This window comes from Rattus norvegicus, chromosome 7 (assembly GCF_021556685.1).
Source record: "Rattus norvegicus strain SHRSP/BbbUtx chromosome 7, alternate assembly SHRSP_T2T, whole genome shotgun sequence".
Lineage (NCBI taxonomy): Eukaryota > Metazoa > Chordata > Mammalia > Rodentia > Muridae > Rattus > Rattus norvegicus.
Window position 1 is genome coordinate 7255790 of NC_141540.1, and position 25889 is coordinate 7281678.

At 38.0% G+C, this 25889-nt stretch overlaps 1 protein-coding gene and 1 pseudogene across 2 annotated transcripts; both read left to right on the top strand.

Moving 5' to 3' along the window:
* Positions 1–282: 282 nt before the first annotated feature.
* On the top strand, positions 283–25017 carry Or6c208 (olfactory receptor family 6 subfamily C member 208). 2 transcript variants are annotated; one of them, XM_087555987.1, is made up of 2 exons: positions 283–1043; positions 24834–25017. In XM_087555987.1, the coding sequence occupies exons 1-2, from the start codon at positions 283–285 to the stop codon at positions 25015–25017; spliced, it is 945 nt and encodes a 314-aa protein (XP_087412113.1). The 2 variants fall into 2 exon arrangements, with proteins under 2 accessions (XP_087412113.1, NP_001000058.1); NM_001000058.1 differs by lacking the exon at positions 24834–25017 and having other exon boundaries at positions 283–1242.
* Positions 24712–25017, top strand: Olr897-ps (olfactory receptor pseudogene 897; annotated as a pseudogene).

The following is a 25889-nucleotide window of genomic DNA, read 5'->3' on the forward strand; positions in this document are numbered from 1 at the left end:
CTTCCCATGCAATCTTTGGCCTTGGTGTTTTTTCACAACAATAAATACCTTAACTATGACAAATACCAATGAGGTTTAAGATATGTTCATGAAATGAAATCTAAACTCATTAAAATATTTTTGCATGGTTTTACTGAAAATGTGCCTTGCTGTGAATATAAAGCAATGAATATTTTCCAAATGTGTTATATGTGATAATAGTTGTTCGGGGTTTTTCCTTCTATTTTCTCCTATTTTATATTTTATTTTATTTTATGTAGACTTACTAGAGAAAAAGGAGAAATGAAGAATCAATCTGTGGAGATTGTATTCATTTTGCTTGGATTGACAGACGACCCTCAGCTACAAATTCTGATTTTCCTGTTTCTGTTTTTCAATTATATCTTGAGCATGATGGGGAACTTAGTGATCATCTTCCTCACCCTGATGGATCCTCATCTCAAGACTCCAATGTACTTTTTCCTTCGGAATTTTTCCTTCTTAGAAATTGCATTCACAACTGCCTGTATTCCACGCTTCTTAATGAGCATTCTCACTGGAGACAGGACAATTTCCTACAATTCTTGTGCAGCTCAATTATTCTTCTTTTTTCTCTCACTAATCACAGAGTTCTACCTCCTGGCTGCCATGTCCTATGATCGCTATGTAGCCATCTGCAGACCACTGCACTACCCTATCATCATGAACAGCAAAGTGTGTCACCTACTGGTTCTCAGCTCCTGGGTAACTGGGTTCTTAGTTATCTTCCCCCCTTTGCTCTTGGGACTCAAACTGGATTTCTGTGCCTCCAAAACAATAGACCACTTCCTGTGTGACACTTCTCCTGTCCTGCAACTGTCTTGTACAGACACACATTTCATAGAATTGATGGCTTTTGCCTTAGCTGTCATGACACTTATCATCACCTTGATCTTAGTGATTCTCTCCTACACACTCATCATCATAACCATCCTAAAATTCCCTTCAGCTCAACAAAGGAGAAAGGCCTTTTCCACATGCTCCTCACACATGGTTGTTGTCTCCATTACTTATGGGAGTTGTATGTTCATGTACATGAAAACATCAGCCAAGGAGAGGGTGGCTTTAAATAAAGGTGTAGCTGTGCTCAATACCTCTGTGGCCCCTTTGCTAAACCCTTTCATTTACACCCTAAGGAACCAGCAGGTGAAGGATGCTTTCAAGCAGGTGCTTCACAGATTGTGCTATTCTCAAAACAGTGAATTGAGATTTAGGCTTAAATAGCATGCTGCTGGAACGTGAGTCAAAGAGGGGATATAATTTCCATGTATGCCAGCTATGATCTATGCTTAAGTCTGATGTTGTCTATTAACTTTTCTTTCTCAGCTTCCGTTAATGCCCCTCTTTCCTACTTCCAGTCATTTCTCTGATACACCCTACGTTAGTTTAATATGAAATTAAATCAAATACCTACAGGTGAATTTTCAGTTTTGTTGTACTATTTATCTTCTGGAATTTCATGTGAAATACATCTCTCTCTTTGTACTTTATTTTTGTATTTTCTTGCTCCACATAAAATTTTGAGGTCTCTCATGTTCAGTATAGTTGGTTGAGGATGTTAATTGGGTATAGGAATCTGTCTGTTGTACTTTTCTGGAGAAAAAAGAAAAAAACAGTATGAAAAGGTGTACCAGTAGCTTACTATTTAAGACAACTTCTTTTTGCAGAGGTTGTAGGTTAACTACGCAGTACTCAAATGGTGGCAAACCATCGTCCATTTTTTTTTCTTTGTTGGAAGTACTTGCCCATGAAATACAGGCACACATGCAGGCAAGACAATCTGATACATACAATAAAAATAAACAATTGTGTTTTCAAAAACCACCACGAATGTTATATAAGTTCTTAATTCACTATGTAAAGAACAATGTTATACTTCCATTTCCGAACTTTTCATTGAAATCCTCTTGCTCAGCCACAGCAAAATGAAAACAAAACATGTCTCTCTGATTTGTCCTCTCCTATGTACGGAGCATCATAAGTGATGTTTATGTATTGGCATACAGTTCCAATGCAGAGTCCATAAAAATCCTTTAGAAATTATATCCTATGGTCAGTCTCTTTACTCAGTGAGTGATGTCAGTCTCCACATCTGCATCTTTCTGTACCATTTGCTCCCAGTATGTATGATTATTTGAAATAACTTGACATTATGAATATTAAATCCATAAGATTTATTCATATTCTTTATTTTTTGAAATTTTTTTTATTAAATTTATTTCTATATTTACATTTCAAATGTTTTCCCTTTTCCAGTTTCCTATCCATAAACCCCCATCCCCTCCTGCTCCCCCACATTGGTGTTCTCCCCATCCACCCCCTTCCCCACAACCCTCAACATTCCGCTGCACTTGGCAGGACCAAGGGTTTCCCCTTCCACTGGTGCCCCAACAAGGTTATTCTCTGCTACATATGCAGTTGGAGCCCTTGCTCAGTCCATGTATGGTCTTTGGGTAGTGGTATAGTCCCTGGAAGCTCTGATTGTTTGGCATTGTTGTTTTTATGGGGTTGCAAGCCCCATCAGCTCTTTCAATCCTTCCTCTAATTACCGCAAAGGGGATCCTGTTCTCAGTTCAGTGGTTTGCTGCTAGCATTGATCTCTGTATTTGACATGCTCTGGATGTGTCTCTCAGAAGAGAACTGTATTCAATCCCTTTCAGCATGCACTTCTTAGCTTCATCAATTTTATCTAGTTTTGGTGGTTGTATATATATGGGCCACATGTTGCAGGCTCTGAATGGCCATTCCTTCAGTCTCTGGTCTAACCTTTGCCTCCATATCCCCTCTTACGGATATTTTTGTTCCCCATTTTAAGAAGGAGTGGGAGCATCCACATTTTGGTCATCCTTCTTGAGCTTCCTGTGGTCTGTGGATTGCATCTTGGGCAATTCGAGCTTTTGGGTTAATCTCCACTTATCAATCAGTGCATACTAAGTTTGTTTTTCTGTGATTGTGTTACCTCACACAGGATGATATTTTCTAGTTCATTCCATTTACACATGAATTTCATGCAGTCATTGTTTTTGATCGCTGAATAGTACTCAATTGTGTAGATGTACCACATTTTCTGAATCCATTCCTCTGTTGAAGGAAATCGGGTTCTTTCCAGCTTCTAGGTGTAATAATAAGGCTGCTATGAACATAGTGGAGCATGTGTCTTTGCTGTATGTTGGAACATCTTTTGGATATATGCCCAGGAGAGGTATAGCTGGGTCCTCAGGTATTTCAATGTCCAATTTTATGAGGAACCTGCAGACTGGTTTCCAGAGTGGTTGTACCAGTTTGTAATCCCACAAACAATGGAAGAATGTTCCTCTTTCTCCCCATCCCCAGCATCTGCTGTCACCTGAGTGTTTTATCTTAGCCATTCTGACTGGTGTGAGGTGGAATCTCAGGGTTGTTTTGATTTACACTTCCCTGCTGTCTAAGGAAGTTGAACATTTCTTTAGGTGCTTTTCGGCCATTTGATATTCCTAAGCTGAGAATGTTTTATCTCTGTACCCCATTTTTAATAGGGTTATTTGACTCTCTGGAGTCTAACTTCTTGAGTTCTTTGTATATTTGGGATATTAGCCCTTTATCAGATGTAGGATTGGAAAAGATCTTTTCCCAATCTGTTGGTTGCCATTTTTTTCCTAATGACAGTGTCCTTTGCCTTACAGAAGCTTTGTAGCTTTATGAGGTCCCATTTGTCTTTTCTTGATCTTATACCATAAGACATGGTGGTTTTGTTCAGGAAATTTTCAGTGCCCATGTGTTTGAGAATCTTCCCCACTTATTTTTTTGTCTATTAGTTTGAGTGTATCTGGTTTGATGTGGCGGTCCTTGATCCACGTAGACTTAAGCTTTGTACAGGGTGATAAGAATGGATTGATTTGCATTCTTCTACATGCTGACCACCACTTGATCCAGCACCATTTGTTGAAAATGCTATTCTTCTTCAATTGGATGGTTTTAGCTCCTTTGTCAAAGATCAATTGATTATAGGTATGTGGGTTCATTTCTGGACCTTCAACTCTGTTCCACTGATCTATCTGCCTGTCTGTTTACCAATATCATAGAGTTTTTATGACTATTGCTCTTTAATACTGCTTGCGATCGGGGATGGGGATTCCCCGAGAAGTTCTTTTATTTTTGAGTATAGTTTTCACTATCCTGGGTTTTTTTTTATTCCAAATGAATTTGCAAATTGCTCTTCCTAGCTCTATAAAGAATTGAATAGGAATTTTGATGAGGATTGCTTTGAATCTGTAGCTTGGTTTCGGCAAAATGACCATTTTTTACTATGCAAATTCTGCCAATCTATGAGCATGGGAGATCTTTTCATCTTCTGAGATCTTCTTCAGTTTCTTTCTTCAGAGGCTTGAAGTTCTTATCATACAGATCTTTCACTTGCTTTGTTAAAGTCACACCGAGGTATTTTATATTATTTGGGACTATTATGAAAGGTGTCGTTTCCCTAATTTCTTTCTCAGCTTGTTCCTCTTTTGTGTAGAGGAAGGCTACTGATTTATTTGAGTTAATTTAATACCTCGACACTATGCTGAAGTTGTTTATCAGGTTAAGTAATTCTCTGGTGGAACTTTTGAGGTCACTTAAGTATACTATCAAAGCATCTGCAAATAGTGATATTTTGACTTCTTCCCTTTCAATTATTTTGCTTTGACCTCCTTTCATTGCCTGATTGCTCTGGCTAGGACTTTGAGTACTATGAATTAGTAGGCAGAGAGTAGACAGCCTTGTCTAATCCCTGGCTTTAGTGGGATTGCTTCAAGTTTCTCTCCGTTTAGTTTAATGTTCGGTACTGGTTTGTTGTTTATCCCTTTTATTATGTTTAGATATGGGACTTGAGTTCTTGATATTCCAGGACTTTTATCATGGAAGGGTGTTGAATTTTGCCAAATGCTTTCTCAACATCTAATGAAATGGTCATGTGGTTCTTATCATTGAGTTTGTTTATATAATGAATTTGGTTGATGGATTTTCATATATTAAACCATCCCTGCACCCCTGGGATGAAGCCTACTTGATCATGATGGATGATCGCATTGATGTGTTCTTTGATTCAGTTTGCAAGAATTTTACTCATATTTTTGAATCAATATTCATAAGGGAAATTGATCTGAAGTTCTTTTTCTTTGTTGGGTCTTTGTGTGGTGTTGGTATGAGTAATTGTGGCTTCATAGAAGGAATTTGGTAGTATTCCATCTGTTTCTATTTTTTGGAACAGTTTGGGCAGTAATGGTGTGAGCTCTTCATTGAAGGCTAGAATTCTTCACTAAACCCATCTTGTTCTGAGCTCTGTTCGGTTGGGAGAGTTTATTTTTTATTTTTTTTATTAACTTGAGTATTTCTTATATACATTTCGAGTGTTATTCCCTTTCCCGGTTTCCGGGCAAACATCCCCCTCCCCCCTCCCCTTCCTTATGGGTGTTCCCCTCCCAACCCTCCCCCCATTGCCTCCCTCCCCCCCATAGTCTAGTTCACTGGGGGTTCAGTCTTAGCAGGACCCAGGGCTTCCCCTTCCACTGGTGATCTTACTAGGATATTCATTGCTACCTATGGGGTCAGAGTCCAGGGTCAGTCCATGTATAGTCTTTAGGTAGTGGCTTAGTCCCTAGAAGCTCAGGTTGCTTGACATTGTTGTACATATGGGGTCTCGAGCCCCTTCAAGCTCTTCCAGTTCTTTCTTTGATTCCTTCAACGGGGGACCTATTCTCAGTTCAGTGGTTTGCTGCTGGCATTCGCCTCTGTATTTGCTGTATTCTGGCTGTGTCTCTCAGGAGCGATCTACATCCGGCTCCTGTCGGTTTGCAATACTTTGCTTCATCCATCTTCTCTATTTGGGTGGCTGTATATGTATGGGCCACATGTGGGGCAGGCTCTGAATGGGTGTTCCTTCGGTCTCTGTTTTAATCTTTGCGTCTCCCTTCCCTGCCAAGGGTATTCTTTTTCCTCATTTAAAGAAGGAGTGAAACATTCACATTTTGATCATCCGTCTTGAGTTTCGTGTGTTCTAGGGATCTAGGGTAATTCAAGCATTTGGGCTAATAGCCACTTATCAATGAGTGCATACCATGTATGTCTTTCTGTGATTGGGTTACCTCACTCAGGATGATATTTTCCAGATCCAACCATTTGCCTACGAATTTCATAAACTCGTTGTTTTTGATAGCTGAGTAATATTCCATTGTGTAGATGTACCACTTTTTCTGTATCCATTCCTCTGTTGAAGGGCATCTGGGTTCTTTCCAGTTTCTGGCTATTATAAATAAGGCTGCGATGAACATAGTGGAGCACGTGTCTCTTTTATATGTTGAGGCATCTTTTGGGTATATGCCCAAGAGAGGTATAGCTGGATCCTCAGGCAGTTCAATGTCCAATTTTCTGAGGAACCTCCAGACTGATTTCCAGAATGGTTTTACCAGTCTGCAATCCCACCAACAATGGAGGAGTGTTCCTCTTTATCCACATCCTCGCCAGCATCTGCTGTCACCTGAGTTTTTGATCTTAGCCATTCTCACTGGTGTGAGGTGAAATCTCAGGGTTGTTTTGATTTGCATTTCCCTTATGACTAAAGATGTTGAACATTTCTTTAGGTGTTTCTCAGCCATTTGGCATTCCTCAGCTGTGAATTCTTTGTTTAGCTCTGAACCCCATTTTTTAATAGGGTTATTTGTTTCCCTGCGGTCTAACTTCTTGAGTTCTTTGTATATTTTGGATATAAGGCCTCTATCTGTTGTAGGATTGGTAAAGATCTTTTCCCAATCTGTTGGTTGCCATTTAGTCCTAACCACAGTGTCCTTTGCCTTACAGAAGCTTTGCAGTTTTATGAGATCCCATTTGTCGATTCTTGATCTTAGAGCATAAGCCATTGCTGTTTTGTTCAGGAAATTTTTTCCAGTGCCCATGTGTTCCAGATGCTTCCCTAGTTTTTCTTCTATTAGTTTGAGTGTGGCTGGTTTGATGTGGCGGTCCTTGATCCACTTGGACTTAAGCTTTGTACAGGGTGATAAGCATGGATCAATCTGCATTCTTCTACATGTTGACCTCCAGTTGAACCAGCACCATTTGCTGAAAATGCTATCTTTTTTCCATTGGATGGTTTTGGCTCCTTTGTCAAAAATCAAGTGACCATAGGTGTGTGGGTTCATTTCTGGGTCTTCAATTCTATTCCATTGGTCTATCTGTCTGTCTCTGTACCAATACCATGCAGTTTTTATCACTATTGCTCTGTAATACTGCTTGAGTTCAGGGATAGTGATTCCCCCTGAAGTCCTTTCATTGTTGAGGATAGCTTTAGCTATCCTGGGTTTTTTGGTTTTCCAGATGAATTTGCAAATTGTTCTGTCTAACTCTTTGAAGAATTGGATTGGTATTTTGATGGGGATTGCATTGAATCTGTAGATTTCTTTTGGTAAAATGGCCATTTTTACTATATTAATCCTGCCAATCCATGAGCATGGGGGATCTTTCCATCTTCTGAGGTCTTCTTCAATTTCTTTCCTCAGTGTCTTGAAGTTCTTATTGTACAGATCTTTTACTTGCTTGGTTAAAGTCACACCGAGGTACTTTATATTATTTGGGTCTATTATGAAGGGTGTCATTTCCCTAATTTCTTTCTCGGCTTGTTTCTCTTTTGTATAGAGGAAGGCAACTGATTTATTTGAGTTAATTTTATACCCAGCCACTTTGCTGAAGTTGTTTTTCAGCTTTAGTAGTTCTCTGGTGGAACTTTTGGGATCACTTAAATATACTACCATATCATCTGCAAATAGTGATATTTTGATCTCTTCTTTTCCGATCTGTATCCCCTTGATCTACTTTTGTTGTCTGATTGCTCTGGCTAGAACTTCAAGAACTATATTGAATAAGTAGGGAGAGAGTGGGCAGCCTTGTCTAGTCCCTGATTTTAGTGGGATTGCTTCAAGTTTCTCTCCATTTAGTTTAATGTTAGCAACTGGTTTGCTGTATATGACTTTTTCTATGTTTAGGTATGGGCCTTGAATTCCTATTCTTTCCAGGACTTTTATTATTAAGGGGTGTTGAATTTTGTCAAATGCTTTCTCAGCATCTAATGAAATGATCATGTGGTTCTGTTCTTTCAGTTTGTTTATATAATGGATCACGTTGATGGTTTTCCGTATATTAAACCATCCCTGCATGCCTGGGATGAAGCCTACTTGATCATGGTGGATGATTGTTTTGATGTGCTCTTGAATTCGGTTTGCCAGAATTTTATTGAGTATATTTGCGTCGATATTCACAAGGGAAATTGGTCTGAAGTTCTCTTTCTTTGTTGTGTCTTTGTGTGGTTTAGGTATAAGAGTAATTGTGGCTTTGTAGAAGGTATTCGGTAGTGATCCATCTGTTTCAATTTTGTGGAATAGTTTGGATAATATTGGTATGAAGTCTTCTATGAAGGTTTGATAGAATCCTGCACTAAACCCGTCTGGGCTCTTTTTGGTTGGGAGACCTTTAATGACTGCTTCTATTTCCTTAGGTGTTATGGGGTTGTTTAACTGGTTTATCTGTTCCTGATTTAACTTCGATACCTGGTATCTGTCTAGGAAATTGTCCATTTCCTGAAGATTTTCAAGTTTTGTTGAATATAGGTTTTTATAGTAAGACCTGATGATTTTGTGAATTTCCTCTGAATCTGTAGTTATGTCTCCATTTTCATTTCTGATTTTGTTAATTTGGACGCACTCTCTGTGTCCTTTCGTTAGTCTGGCTAAGGGTTTATCTATCTTGTTGATTTTCTCAAAGAACCAACTTTTGGTTCTGTTGATTCTTTCTGTGGTCCTTTTTGTTTCTACTTGGTTGATTTCAGCTCTGAGTTTGATTATTTCCTGCCTTTTACTCCTCCTGGGTGTATTTGCTTCTTTTTATTCTAGAGCTTTTAGGTGTGCTGTCAAGCTGCTGACATATGCTCTTTCCTGTTTCTTTCTGCAGGCACTCAGCGCTATGAGTTTTCCTCTTAGCACAGCTTTCATTGTGTCCCATAAGTTTGGGTATGTTGTACCTTCATTTTCATTAAATTCTAAAAAGTTTTTAATTTCTTTGTTTATTTCTTCCTTGACCAGGTTATCATTGAGTAGAGCATTGTTCAATTTCCACGTATATGTGGGCATTCTTCCCTTATTGTTATTGAAGACCAGTTTTAGGCCATGGTGGTCCGATAGCACGCATGGCATTATTTCTATCTTTCTGTACCTGTTGAGGCCCGTTTTTTGACCAATTATATGGTCAATTTTGGAGAAAGTACCATGAGGAGCTGAGAAGAAGGTATATCCTTTTGCTTTAGGATAGAATGTTCTATAAATATCCGTTAAGTCCATTTGGCTCATGACTTCTCTTAGTCTGTCGACATCACTGTTTAATTTCTGTTTCCATGATCTGTCCATTGATGAGAGTGTGGTGTTGAAATCTCCCACTATTATTGTGTGAGATGCAATGTGTGTTTTGAGCTTTAGTAAGGTTTCTTTTACGTATGTAGGTGCCCTTGTATGTGGGGCATAGATATTTAGGATTGATAGTTCATCTTGGTTGATTTTTCCTTTGATGAATATGAAGTGTCCTTCCTTATCTTTTTTGATTACTTTTAATTGAAAATTGCTGTTATTTGATATTAGAATGGCTACTGCTGCTTGCTTCTTCCGACCATTTGCTTGGAAAGTTGTTTTCCAGCCTTTCACTCTGAGGTAGTGTCTGTCTTTGTCTCTGAGGTGTGTTTCCTGTAGGCAGCAGAATGCAGGGTCCTGGTTGCGTATCCAGTTTGTTAATCTATTTCTTTTTATTGGGGAGTTAAGGCCATTGATGTTGAGAGATATTAAGGAATAGTGATTATTGCTTCCCGTTATATTCATATTTGGATGTGAGGTTATGTTTGTGTGCTTTCATTCTCTTTGTTTTGTTGCCAAGACGATTAGTTTCTTGCTTCTTCTAGGGTATAGCTTGCCTCCTTATGTTGGGCTTTACCATTTATTATCCTTTGTAGTGCTGGATTTGTAGAAAGATATTGTGTAAATTTGGTTTTGTCATGGAATATCTTGGTTTCTCCCTCTATGTTAATTGAGAGTTTTGCAGGATACAGTAACCTGGGCTGGCATTTGTGTTCTCTTAGGGTCTGTATGACATCTGTCCAGGATCTTCTGGCCTTCATAGTTTCTAATTGCTTCTATTCCATCAGGAGTTATGGGGCTGTTTAGATTTTTTACTTGTTCCTGATTTAACTTTGGTACCCAGTATCAGTTTTGAAAATTCTCCATTTCCTCCAGATTTTCTAGTTTTGTTTAATACAAACTTTAGTAGTAGGATGTGATGATTTGGTTTGATTTCCTCACATTCTCTCTTTTTTTAAAAGATTTATTCATTTATTATATATAAGTACACTGTAGCTGTCTTCAGATACACCAGAAGAGGGCATCAGATCTCTTTACAGATGGTTGTGAGCCACCATGTGGTTGCTGGGAATTGAACTCAGGATCTCTGGAAGAGCAGTCAGTGCTCTTAACCGCGGAGCCATCTCTGCAGCCCCTCACATTCTCTTGTTTTGTCTCCCTTTTCATTTCTGATTTTGTTAATTTGGATGGACTCTGTGTGACCTCTGGTTATTCTGACTTAGGGTTTATCTATCTTGTTGATTTTCTCAAAGGTCCAGCTCCTGATTTTGTTGATTCTTTGTATAGTCCTTTTCGTTTCTACATGGTTGACTTTAGCTCTGCGTTTGATTATTTCATGCCTTCTACTCCTCTTGGCTTTATTTCTTTCTTTTTGTTCTAGAGCTTTTAGGTGTGCTGTCAAGTTGGTTACATATGATCTCTCCTATTTCTTTTTGCACACTCACAAGTATGAGTTATCCTCTTAGCATGACATTCGTTGTGTCCCATAAGTTTGGGTATGTTGTATCTTCATCTCATTAAATTCTAAGAAGTCTTTAATTTCTTTCTTTATTTCTTCCTTGACCAATTTGTCGTTGAGTAAAGTGTTGTTCAACTTTCATTTATATGTGGGTGTTCGGTCATTTCTGTTGTTATTGAAGACCAGCCTTAGTCAGTGGTGATCTGATTGGATGCATGGGATTATTTCTATCTTCCTACATCTTGATGCCTGTATTGTGTCCAATTATATGGTCAATTTTGGAGACATTTCCACGAGATGCTGAGAAGAAGGTATATCCTTATGTTTTAGACTGGAATGCTCTAAAAATATGTTAAATTCATTTGGTTCATAACTTTTGTTAGTTTCTCTGTGTCTCTATTTAATTTGCTTATAAGATTTGTCCATTGATGAGAGTGAACTGTTGAAATCTCTAACTATAATTGTATAAGGTGCAATGTGAGATTTGAGATTTAATAAAGTTTCTTTTATGAATATAGGCACCCTTGCATTTGGAGCACAGATATTTAGAGTTAAGAGTTCAGCTTGGTGGATTTTTCTTTTGTTGAATATGACATGTCCTTCCTTACCTTGGTTGATGACTTTTGGTTAAAAGTCAATTTTATTCCATATTAGAAAGGCAACTACAGCTTATTTCTTTGGACCATTTGCTTGGAAAGATTTTTTAAGCCATTTACTCTGAAGTAGTAGCTGTTCCTTTCTCTGAATTGTTTTTTTTTTTCTTTTCTTTTTAATCTTTATTAACTTCAGTATTTCTTATTTACATTTGAGTGTTATTCCCCTTCCCAGTTTCCTGGCCAACATCTCCCTAACCCCTCCCCCTTCCCTTCTATATTGGCTTTCCCTCCCCATCCTACCCCATTATCAACCTCCCCCCAATAATCCCTTTCAATGGGGGTTCAGTCTTGGCAGGACCAAGGGCTTTCCCTTCCACTGGTGCTCTTACTAGACTATTCATTGCTACCTATGGGGTCAGAGTCCAGGGTCAGTTCATGTATAGTATTTGGGTAATGGCTTAGTTCCTGGAAGCTCTGGTTGGTTGACATTGTTGTTCATATGAGGTCTCGAGCCCCTTCAAGCTCTTCTAGTCCTTTCTCTGATTCCTTCAACAGGGGTCCCATTCTCAGTTCAGTGGTTTAATGCTGGCATTCACCTATGTATTTGCTGTATTCTGGCTGTGTCTCTCAGGAGAGATCTACATCCGGTTCCTGTCGGCCTGCACTTCTTTGCTTCATCCATCTTGTTTAATTAGGTGGCTGTATATGTATGGGCCACATGTGGGGCAGGCTCTGAATGGGTGTGCCTTGTGCCTCTATTTTTAAACTTTGCCTCCCTATTCCCTGCCAAGGGTATTCTTGTCCCCGTTTTAAAGAAGGAGTGAAGCATTCACATTTTGGTCATCCTTCTTGATTTTCATGTGTTCTGTGGATCTAGGGTAATTCAAGCATTTGGGATAATAGCCACTCATCAATGAGTGCATACCATGTATGTTTTTCTGTGATTGGGTTACCTCACTCAGGATGATATTTTCCAGTTCCATCCATTTGCCTATGAATTTCATAAAGTCATTGTTTTTGATAGCTGAGTGATATTCCATTGTGTAGATGTACCACATTTTCTGTATCCATTCCTCTGTTGAAGGGCATCTGTGTTCTTTCCAGCTTCTGGCTATTATAAATAAGGCTGCCATGAACATATGGAGCATGTGTCTTTGTTATATGTTGGGGCATCATTTGGGTATATACCAAAGAAAGGTATAGCTGGGTCCTCAGGTAGTTCAATGTCCAATTTTCTGAGGAACCTCCAGACTGATTTCCAGAATGGATGTACCAGTCTGCAATCCCACCAACAATGGAGGAGTGTTCCTCTTTCTCCACATCCTTGCTAGCATTTGCTGTCACCTGAGTTTTTGATCTTAGCCATTCTGACTGGTGTGAGGTGAAATCTCAGGGTTGTTTTGATTGGCATTTCCCTTATGACTAAGGATGTTGAACATTTCTTTAGGTCTTTCTCAGCCATTCGGCATTCCTCAGCTGTGAATTCTTTGTTTAGCTCTAAACTCCATTTTTTGATAGCATTATTTGTCTCCCTGTGGTCTAACTTCTTGAATTCTTTGTATGTTTTAGATATAAGCCCTCTATCTGTTGTAGGATTTGGAAAGATCTTTTCCCAATCTTTTTTCTTGTCCTAACAACAGTGTCCTTTGCGTTACAGAAGCTTTGGAGTTTTATGAGATCCCATTTGTTGATTCTTCATCTTGGAGCAAAGGCATTGGTGTTCTGTTCAGGAAATTTTCTCCAGTGCCCATGTGTTCGAGATGCTTCCCCACCTTTTTTTCTATTAGTTTGAGTATATCTGGTTTGATGTGGAGGTCCTTGATCCACTTGGACTTAAGGGGTGTTTCTTACGTGCAGCAAAATGCTGGGTCCTCTTTATATATCCAATCTGTTAGTCTATGTCTTTTTATCGGGCAATTGAGTCCATTGATGTTGAGAGTTATTAAGGAATAGTGTTTTTTCTTCTTGTTATTTTCGTTGTGTGAAGTGGAATTGTTTGTTTGTCTCTCTTTTGGTTTCATTGCAAGATTATATTCTTGTTTTCTGTGTGATGTAGTTTCTCTCCCTGTGTTGGAATTTTCCATCTATTATCCTTTGTAGTGCTGGATTTGAAGAAAGATATTGTGTAAATTTGGTTTTGTCTTGGAATATATTGGTTTCTTCATCTATGCTAATTTATGGATTTGCTGGATATAGTAGCCTGGACTTACATTTATGTTCTCTTAAAGTCTGTATGACATCTGCTCAGGATCTTCTGACTTTCATACTCTCTGGTGAGAAGCCTAGTGTAATTCTTAAAGGTCAGCCTTTATATGTCACTTGACCTTTTTCCCTTATTGCTTTAATATTCTTTCTTTGATGTGCATTTGGTGTTTTTACTATTATGTGATTGGAGGAATTTTTCTTCTGGTTTAATCTATTTGGAGTTCTGGAGGCTTCTTATATGTTATGGGCATCTCTTTCCTTCGGTTAGGGAATTTTTCTTTTATAATTTTGTTGAGTATATTTACTGGCCCTTTAAGTTGTGAGTCTTAACTCTCTGCTATACTTATTATCCTTAGTTTTGATATTCTCATTGTGTCCTCGATTTCCTGGATATTTTGGGCTAATAGCTTTTTGTGTTTTTCATTATTTTTTATGGTTGTGTTGATGTTTTCTATGGTGTCTTCCACCACTGAGATGCTTTCTTCTATCTCTTGTATTATGTTGGTGGTGCTTGCCATCTATGTCTTCAGATATCTTCCCTAAGTTTTCTATCCCCAAGGTTGTCTCCCTTTGTGCTTTCTTTATTGTTTCTATTTCCATTTCTAAATCCTGGATGATTTTCTTCAATTTCTTCACCCATTTGGCTGTGTTTTCCTGTAAATGTTTCAGGGATTTTTATGTTTCCTTTTTAAGAGCTTCTAGTTGTTTACTTGTGTTGTCCTGCATTTCTTTAAGTGAGTTATTTATGTCCTTCTTGAAGTCCTCCATCATTAACAAAAACGTGATTTTAATTCTAAATATTGTTATTCTACTGTGTTTGGATATCTAGTATTTTCTTTGGTTGGCGAACTGGGCTCTGGTGATGCCAAGTAGTTTTGGTTTCTCTTGCTTATGTTCCTGCACTTGCCTCTAGCCATTGGATTGTCTCTGGGGTTTGTTTGTCTTGCTGTTTCTGAGAGTGGCTTGACCCTCCTGTAGGCCTCTGAGTCCTGGATTTCCTGGACATTTTGGGCTAGGAGCTTTGTGTGTTTTACATTATCTTTGATGGTGGTGTCGATGTTTTCTATTGTATCTTATTCTCCTGAAATTCTCTCTTTTATCTCTTGTATTCTGTTGGTGATGCTTGCATCTTTGACTCCAGATCTCTTCCTTATGTTCCCATGTAGAACTGTTTTCCTGTTTTCTTTCAGCCTTTTCTGAGAACAAGTGCTCTGGTCTCAGGTGTGTTTGCACTCCTGGTGACTCTTTTTCAGCTCTAGGTGTGGACAGGAATCAGAAGGGTCCTGCCCCTGATTGGCCCTAGGTCCTTGCACCCAGGGGCCATAGTTGGTACTAGGTGATTCCCTCTTGGGTCTGGAATGTGGGCAGAGGGTAATCTCCTCTGATTTCTCAGGAGTGTCTCCACTTCTTAGGGTCCAGCTCTGTCCCCCACGGTATTGGGGTGTAGGGAGCTGTTTGGCTGGTTCAGTTCAGTCCTGGGCAGAGAGCAGAAGCACAGGTACTGGCATCTGACTGTTCCTTTATTCCTGTTTCCAGAGGCACTGTGAAGTTTTCCTTTGGACCAGTGATGTGAGCAGATGTGTGCAAAAGTGGCAGTCTGTCTTGTGGTGTCAGGATGTCTTCACTTCTGGGTGTTCAGCTCTCTTTGCCCCATATTCCTTTAAACATTCCTGATAAAACATAAGCATGTCTATAGTCTGATAAAAGGCAAAATTAACAAGGAATAATCAACTTTAGCTTTTAATTTTCCAGAGATCTCTCTGTCCTCAGAGACAACAAGGCCCACTTTTGAATTGTATTAAAAATTCCTTCTAAACAGCATATCTCAAACCCTGTGAGAATGTCTTAATTTTTAACCCATTAGTTAACCAAAAAAGCTCATAAAATTAGTGATATTTACAATATTTGACATAATACACACTATCAGAGAAATTATGTGTTTGAAGATTCATTTATTACAGAATGTGTCCTATACAAATAGTGTAATCCTGCAAGTATATATTTGGATATAAAATGTGTAATAGTGGGCTACAGAGATGACTGTCTAGGACCAGCTTTGACATCACAGGGCAAATGGAGGCAGTGAAGGGACATTGCATTGGTTTTGCGGGCCCCAATTGATGACTTCCTGCAATTTAATTCTCTCTTACTATTCAGTGTCAAAGGCTAAAGACTTCTGAAAATTTATCTCTTTCTTGCTATCTGGGCAGCCAAAAGCCTATTTATTGGTGTCTGTTAATTAATTTCTGCTGTTGGTAATAGGGGAAATGAAACTTAGTTACTTGGGTTTTTCTTTTCTCTCTTTTACTCAGGAAAACTTGCTGGTTAGGTAAGAGGCTCAGATTTACTTAAATCTTCCTGAGTCAGAGAGGAAAGAAAATATAAGAATGAATATCAGGTACAAAGACAACACACACACACACACACACACACACACACACACACACACACACACACTGAATGAAGCTGCACAAAGGGACAACCACTTTTTATTGAAGTTCTGAGTTTTTATACCTTTTCAGTATAATTCGACACATGATTTTCTAAGCATTTTTACATTCTTTAAGTTCAAAGTAAGTTTAAGGCAATAGTTCATGTCATAGATCAATAAGAGTTAATGAGTTATAACAGAATTATTTACATCCCTTTCCATTAAGACTAGTATGTAAGTAAACATTCATCGTCTGTTACTAGCTTCAGATGTTCATTATAGGGTTAAAACAATAATTATTATGTCATAAGTTGGGATGGTTTTATCAAGAGGCAATCATCTGCCCTGTGTCACATTATTTTGAAGTCTTATATAAATAAATTAATCCATTATTTATTTTCTGTCCCTACATCTACGATAAATTGCCCATTACCAGTTCAAGACCTTTAGTGGCCTCATTCCTAATCAAGAAAGAATGTTTTCCTTGGTCACAAATTTGGTCCAAGCCAGCTTTGTTTCCTAGTGCAATGAACTTGCAACACATGAAGGTTTACAGAGCTCTATTTGCAGCTTTTATTTCGCAGGGGGCTTAAAATTATTTGTATCAATTTACGAGTTCTGTAAAATGATTATCAAGAACCAAATTGTTTTGTATATTTACCTTAACTTTAAGTTACATATGAATGTACAGAAATGTCCTTACCTAGTAAATGGCATAGTAAGTCCAATAAAAAAATCAATTTTAATTGATAATTTAGAGACACAAAACATTATTTATATTCAATATATATTATTAGAGAATACAATTTTAAAAGTATATATGTTAATATGTACAGTACACAACCTACATTATTAAATTATATCAATCTCTCTTTATTCCTAAGCAAGTGTCTAAATGTTGATCATGAATAATACTCTTTGGTAATATTGACTTGTGTAGTGGTTTGAATATGCTTGGCGCAGGGAGTAGCACTATTAATAGGTATGGCCTTATGAGGGAAATGTGTCACTCTAGGGGTGGGCCCTGAGAGAGCTTCCTCCTAGCTGTCTTAGGATGCTGGTCTTATCCTGGCTGAAGTTGGATCAATATGTAGAACTCTCAGCTTCTTCTCTAACATTATGTCTGCCTGGACAGAGACATATTTTTAGCCATGGACTGAACCTATGAACCTATAAGCCAGCCTCAATTAAATGTGATCCTTTGTAAGAGTTGCCTTGTTCATGGTATCTCTTTAAGCAATGGAAACCCTATGCAACTAGAAAGGAAAAATACATACAGGGAACTATAAGAGTATTTTGTTTACCAAAACCATAACTTTAATGCATCTGGAAAATTTAAGCCCTTGGTCCTGCCAAGGTTCGGCCCCCTGTGAATGAGATTCTTGGGGGAAGGGTGGTAATGGAGGGAGAATTAGGAGGGAACACCCATATAGAAGCGGGGGAAGGGTAGGGGGATGTTGGCATGGAAACCGGGAAAGGGAATAACATTTGAAATGTAAATAAGAAATACCCAATTTAATAAAGATGGAAAAAAAGAAGAGGAAGAAATAATGCAAATGTAATGTACATGTGCATGAAATTATACACAATTAAAAATCTTAAATAGCTGAATAAAAATGTGTGTAAAGTATAAAGAAAACTTCCTTTCTAACTGGTTATATGGGACTTGTTTCTGAGTAAATGTATATAAAGGTATCTGGTAGAATATAATATTGTGTACAATTTCATTTGAAGATTTGAGAGAAAGTGAAACCAACTTGCAAATATAATAACCATGACGTTACTACATACATTAATATATACTACTGGTATTGTTGTATCTTATTAGTCCTAAAAATATAAATCAATACTGAAGGAGCTGAAGAGATTTGTAACCCCATAAGAAGAACAGCAATATCAACCAACTAGATCTCCCAAAGCTCCCAGTGATTAAACCACCAACCAAAGAGTACATATGGAGGGACCCATGACTCCAGCTGTATATGTAGCCAATGATTGTCTTATCTGGTATCAATGAGAGCCCCTTGGTCCTGTGAAGGCTTGATAACGCAGGGTAGGTCAACATTAGGGTGCTTAAACAGGAGAGGGTGGGCAGATCAGGGAGCAACGTCCTAGAGGCATGAGGAGGAAGAAGGAGGGAGAAGGGAGGAGGGAGAAGGCAGGAGGAAGGAAAAGGAATTTGTTGAGGGAAAACTGGGAAGGGGGATGACATTTGGTATATGTATATATATGTATATATATACATATATATGTATATATACACATATATATATGTATATATATGTATATATATATGTATATATATTCAAACCTAAAAGCACAAAGCACTATGTTTCATTAGGAATTTTTTTCCTGTTTGCACTTTTGATTCAATTCACCCAGGGATCCTCCTTTAGCTTCTTTCTTCCCTTGTTTCTTTCCACTTTCATGTCATATCTATTCTTCATCCATATTCCACTCATTTAAAACTTACTCCTCCTCTGTTATAATACTATTTCTAGTTTCATTGCTAAAACACACACCATAGCTATGCTTGTATACATACTTAGAACATAATATCTAGGATTCACATATGAGTAAAATGACATTTTTATCTTTCTGAGTTTTCTTGTTTAATATAAGTATTCCCAGATTCTTTCATTTTACATAAAATTCATCATTGCTTCCAATTTCTGCCTGTGCCCATAGCTGAACTGGTTCCACAGCTCTCTGTACCCAAATTCCATGAGGGAGAGAGATGGACTCTCAAAGGTACAGACAATGAGAGGGGACAATTATGTCTGTACATCTTCATGGCCCAAGAGGAACCCACCTCTTGGCACAGGAACCTAAGAGCAGTCGGGGCAGTACTCTTCTGGTTTCTGCCTGCTCCCAGAACTGAATGCCAGTCACCAGGAATGCTGAGAGTACTCATAGCAGAGGTAAGACCAACTCTTCTGCTCCAAGCTACCCAACCGGAGCCTCAGGACACACAAACCAAGAAGCACCCTGGGACAGGACACTCCCAGTTTTAGCCTGTACCCAGAGCTGACCTGGTCCCACACTTCTCTGTACTTAGATCTGGCTGAAAGAAAATAGGTCTACAGGTGTGCTGACACACGGGCCTACAGGAGGGTCAAGACACTGTCAGAGAGAGCAAGACAAGCTAGCACCAGAGATAGACAGATGGCGAGCACCAAGCACAGTAACCTAAGCAAAAGAAACCAAGACTACTTGGCATCATCAGAGCACAGTTCTCCCACCAAAGCAAATAGTGGATATCCAAACATAATGGAAAAGCAAGATTTGGATTTAAACACAGATCTCATGATGATGATAGAGGACTTTAATAAGGACAGAAATAACTCACTTAAAGAAATACAAGACCACAAAGGTAAACAAAGTAGTTCCCTTAAAGAGGAAACACAAAAATCCCTTGAAGAATTACAGAAAAATATAACCAAACAGGGGAAGAGGTGAACAAAACCATCCAGGATCTAAAAATGGAAATAGAAACAATAAAGAAAACACAAAGTGTGACAACCCTGAAGATAGAAAACCTAGGAAAAAGATCAAGAGTCATAGCCACAAGCATCAAGAACAGAATATAAGAGATAGAAGAAAGAATCTTAGGGGTGGAAGATACCATAAAAATCAAAACAACCATGAAAGATAATAAAAAACACAAAAAGCTCCTAGCTCAAAATATCTAGGAAATCCAGGACACAAGGTGTAGATCAAACTTAAGGAAAACAGGTATAGAAGAGAGTGAAGGTGCCCAAATTAAAGGGCCACTAAATATCTTTAACAAACTTTAGAAGAAAACTTCCCTAACCTAAAGAAAGAGATGCCCATAACCATTCAAGAAGCCTACAGAACTCCAAATAGATTGGACCAGAAAAGAAATCCCTCCCATCAGATAATAGTCAAAACACAAAATGCATGAAACAAAGAAAGAATTTTAAAAGCAGTAAGGGAAATAGGTAATTTAACATAGGAAGGCAGGCTTATCAGAATTCTACCAAACTTTTCACTAGAGACTATGAAATCCAGAAGATCCTGGGCAGATGTAATATAGATCTTAAAAGAACACAAATGCCAGTCTTGGATACTATATCCAGTAAAACTCTCAATTTACATAGATGGCAAAAGAAAGATATTTCATGACAAAACCAAATTTACACAATATCTTTCCAAAAAACCAGTCATACAAAGGATAATAGTTGGGAAACTCCAAGACAAGGAGGGAAACTACATCCTAGAAACAAAGCAGGAAAGTAATCTTCTTGCAACAAACCCAAAAGTAGAGAGCCACACCAACATAATTCCAACTCTAATAACAGCAGTAACAACAACAACAGCAACAACAGGAAATAATCACTATTCCTTAATATCTATTAATACCAATGGATGCATTTCCCTAATGAAAAGACATAGACTAACAGACTGGGTACATAAAGAGAACACAGTAATTTGCTGCATATGGGAAACACACTTCAGTGACATAGACAGACACTAACCCAGAGTAAAAGACTGGCAAACAATTTTCCAAGCAAATCATCCCAATAAACATGATGTAGCCATTCTAATACCGAATAAAATTGACTTTTAACCAAAAGTTATCAGAAAAAAATAAGGAAGAACACTTTTTAATTCATCAAAGTAAAAATCCACCATGATGAATTCTCAATTCTAAATATTTATGCTCCAAATGTAAGGTACCTACCTTCATGAAAGAAACGTTACTAAAGCTCAAAGCACACATTGTGCCTCACACAATAATAGTGGGAGATTTCAAGATCCCATTCTCATCAATGGACAGAACATAGAAATGGAAAATAAATAGAGACACAGAGGAACTAACAGAAGTTATGAACCAAATGGATTTAACAGATATTTATAGAACATTTCATCCTAAAACAAAAGAATATACCTTCTTCTCAGCACTTCATGGTACGTTCTCCAAAACTGACCATATAGTCAGTCAAAAAACAGGCCTCAACAGATGCAAAAAGATTTAAATAATCCCATGAATTCTGTCAGATCACCTCCAACTAAGGCTGGTTTTCAATAATAACAACAAAAACAATGACAAAAAGGCCACATACATATGGAAGTTGAACAATGCTGTACTCATTGATAACTGGACAAGGAAGAAATAAAGAAAGAATTAAAGACATTTTAGAATTTAATAAAAATGAAGGTACGGCACACCCAAACTTATTGGACACAATTAAAGCAGTGCTAAGAGGAAAACTCAGAGCTCTGAGTGCCTACAAAACAACAACAACACAACAACAAAACAAAACAAAACAAAACGGAGAGAGCATATACTAGCAGTTTGAGGGCACACCTAAAAGCTGTAGAACAGAAAGAAGGAAATATATCCAAGAGAGGTAGACAGCAGGAAATAATCAAATTCAGGGTGGATATCAACCAAGTAGAACCAAAAAAGACTATATAAAGAATAAAACAAAAACAAAACAAACAAACAAACAAACAAAAATCCAAAAATCAGGAGCTGGTTCTTTGAGAAAATGAAAAAGATAGATCTACCCTTAGTCAGACCAACCAGAGGGCAAGGAGTGTATATACAAATTAATAAAATCAGAAATGAAAAGTGAGACATAACAGCAAAACTGAGGAAATTAAAATACATCGTCAGATCCTATTGCAAATGCCTATATTCAACAAAACTGGAAAATCTGGAGAATATGGACAATTTTCTAGACAGATACCAGGTACAAAAGTTAAATCAGGATCAGATAACCATCTAAAGAGTCCCATAACTTATAAAGAAACAGAAGCAGTTATTAAAAGTCTCCCAACCAAAAGGAGCCCAGGACCAGATGGGTTTAGTGCAAAATTCTATCAGACCTTCTTTGAAGACCTAATATCAATACTATCCAAACTATGCCACAAATCAGGAACAGAATGCACACTACCCAATTCTTTTCATGAAGCCACAATTCTACTTATACCTAAACCACACAAAAACCCAGCAAAGAAAGACAACTTCAGACCAATTTCTCTGATGAATATCAATGAAAAAATACCTGTGGCTTCACCACAGGGATGAAGGGATGGTTCAATATATAGAATTCCGTCAACGTAATTCATTGATGGTGCCTGAGACACCAAGGTACTGAGAACTGGAAATAAGCCTGGGAGATTTAACAGAAGACTCAGACTTGGGACATTCAAGCTATGAGAATGCCAAAGCTTTACTGAGGTTCACAGAATATATACACCCAGTCCACAGGGTGGGAAAACCCCTGGAATCACAATGGAAAAATGAATTTACATTCTAAGGATGGAAACAGGAACTGACTTAACTGTGTTACCGTCCATTGGCAAAACAGCAAAGTCCAAGATGTTCTTTTCTTAAAAACAAAAGTTTCCACATGTGTTAGCAAAGCTTAGCAGGGACGAAGCACTGAGATAGCCCAGGAGGTTCCCACAAGTCCCCCTTTATTATTTTTTAAAGTTGCACCTGTCTTAGTTCACTCTGGGAAAACTAACTCTCTTTCCCATCACTGGGAGTCTCTGCCAGTCTCAAAGCACCTTTCTTAAGCTGGTGGTGATCCCAAAGAGTTGTCCATCATAGGCTACTTCTTGTAAAGGCTGAGCCAGATTTGGGCAGAGGGATTGTCTCCTGATAAGGAGAGCAACACTTGCTTAGTTACTGCCTGAGGTTGGGAATGTTGTCTACGCATGTGACAAAGAAGTAAAAGAACAACTACTGTGGCATGAAGGGCCATAACACCAAGGGCCACTGTAAGGTTTTGAACTCTAGTTGGAGTCACAAAAACATGCTTGAAAATAGGAGAACAGGAGGCCATATGATATCAAGCTGTCCATGTAAAATTACAGTCTGTTGATTTAAATTTAGAATTCCCAATTGTCAGCAACTTATCCTTTAAATTTTTCCATTGTGCTTGCCTTAACAACAGATTGGGAGGGGGCAATCCCAGACACTGCAACTGCAGTGGCCACGATGGCAATGGTTGCTATAATAGCAGCAATGACGTTATAGTCTCTTATGACAGGTTAAGATCAGTTGATTTTTCTCCTGAATGGTTGACAGGCAATCGAACTATGCCTGGGATTCGCAAAACCAGGGCAGTGTACTGTGGTCCCCAGCAGCTTCACATAGATGGCATTCCTGTGAAGAATAGTCAAGACTATCTCTAGCATTAGTACCATTCCAAACCACAACAAAAATGGAGGAATTACAGAGGTAAAGGAAGAGATATTAAAATTTTTTACTAAGCCTGCTATTTTCAAATTTAAGTGTACCTTATAATTTACACTAAAGATAGAAGATCCATTTATATCCTAAGAAGAATTTCTATAGCAAAGTGATGGTGTGGACTAAAAAGACATAGGACAAGGCTTGGGAGATGGTTGAGCAGGTGAAGACACTTTCTGCATAAGCGTGAGATGTGAGTTCAAATCTCAGAACCCATGTAAAGAGGAGCACTCCTCCATTGTTGGTGGGATTGCAGACTGGTACATCCATTCTGGAAATCAGTCTGGAGGTTCCTCAGAAAATTGGACATTGAACTACTTGAGGACCCAGCTATACCTCTCTTGGGCATATACCCACAAGATGCCCCAACATATAAAAAAGACACGTGCTCTACTATGTTCATAGCAGCCTTATTTATAATAGCCAGAACCTGGAAAGAGCCCAGATGCCCTTCAACAGAGGAATGGATACAGAAAATGTGGTACATCTACACAATGGAATATTACTCAGCTATCAAAAACAATGACTTTATGAAATTCATAGGCTAATGGATGGATCTGGAAAATATTATCCTGAGTGAGGTAACCCAAGCACAGAAAAAACACATGGTATGCACTCATTGATAAGTGGCTATTAGCCCAAATGCTTGAATTACCCTAGATGCACAGAACACAGGAAACTGAAGAAGGATGACCAAAATGTGAATGCTTCACTCCTTCTTTAAAAGGGGAACAAGAATACCCTTGGGAGGGAATAGAGAGGAAAAGTTTAGAATAGAGGGAGAAGGCACACCCATTCAGAGCCTGCCCCACATGTGGCCCACACATATACAACCACCAAACTAGATAAGATGGATGAAGCAAAGAAGTGCAGGCCGACAGGAACCGGATGTAGATATCTCCTGAGAGACACAGCCAGAATACAGCAAATACATAGGTGAATGCCAGCAGCAAACTACTGAACTGAGAACGGGACCCCTGTTGAAAGAATCAGAGAAAGGACCGAAAGAGCTTGAAGTGGCCTGAGACCCCATATGAACAATAATGCCAACCACCCAGAGCTTCCAGGACTAAGCCAATACCCAAAAACAATACATGGACTAACCCTGGGCTCCAACCTCATAGGTAGTAATGCATAGCCTAGTAAGAGCCCCAGTGGAAGGGAAAGCCCTTGGTCTTGCCAAGACTGAACCCCCCAGTTCATGGGATTGTTGGTGGGAGGGTGGTAATGGGGGGAGGATGCGGGGGGAAAACAAATACCAAGTTAATAAAGATGAAGAAAAAATGTAAATAAGAAATACCTAATTTAGTAAAGATGGAGAAAAATATTAAAAAAGTGTACCTTCAAAGATGATAGACATATTCTAAGAGGCAGTGGAATTAAAAACTACCCCCAGTCTTAACATCAGAGGAGTAGCATCCAGACATGTAAGAGGGCCACCAAGAAACATTCCAGGGGAAAGTGGAATGAAAAATGTGTTCTATGTAAGCTGTATTTTTATCTATATGAAATCTTCTGCAAATGAAAGGGCATCACTGACCAAAGCAGTAGCTGTTCTCAATACTTCAATTGCCCCTATGTTGAAACCCTTTATTTATACATTAAGGAACCAGCAAGTAAAACAAGCTTTCAAAGACTTGATTTACAAAGTATTGTTGTATAGAAGTAAATGAAAGGATGTGGTAATGTGAAGAATTGCCATTATAAAGATTTAATAAAGATAATCTGTAACTTTCGTTATTCCAGGTAAGTTGAAAAAATAAAAGGTAGTGCAAGCTACCACTTTCCCAGTCAGTTCATTATTCATTATTCAAACTTTAACTTTAACCTATATAAATGAGTTAAATTTAAAATATATTTTGAAATTTAAAATATATTTTGAAATGTTCAAAGGTAGCATAAATGCTTGTTGTATTAATATATGTATGTATGTATATATATTGACAAAAGCAAATCATTTGTATATCTCTCTTTCAATAAATGATAGGCTACATAGTTCTGTTTTGAAAAAAATCCTTATTCATATATAATCTGATGTTATTTAACCACCGATAACCATATGAATTAATGAAAATTATAAAATTTCTCTAACCCATGACTGTTTATTTAAAAATAAAGATGAAAATTTCACATTTATAAGATTCAGTGAGATCAAATATGCAAACATTTAGTTAGTTGAAGAACTAAATCATGAATACATATTATAAATAACAACTCTTCTGAGTATACTGTCAAAGGTTGAGAATTAATTTTAAGTTACACAACAGGGAGTAACACAGCTTTCCTCAGAGTCTTGGAGATTTTCAATTGTTGGATCACAATAGTTTATATAATATCACTTCTCAGAAAACTCTCTTAAAATTTTTGTTTTATTTTGAACAGAAAACCTTTTGCTTAGAGAAGTTAATACAGGTTAAAACACAAATCATATCGGCCCATTTGAACTTTTATCTAGCTCTTCATAAACAAAATCCACATAAATCTGTGATATGAAGTTGAATTTATGACATTATAAATAAGAAATTAAGAGTTTTGAGATTGTATT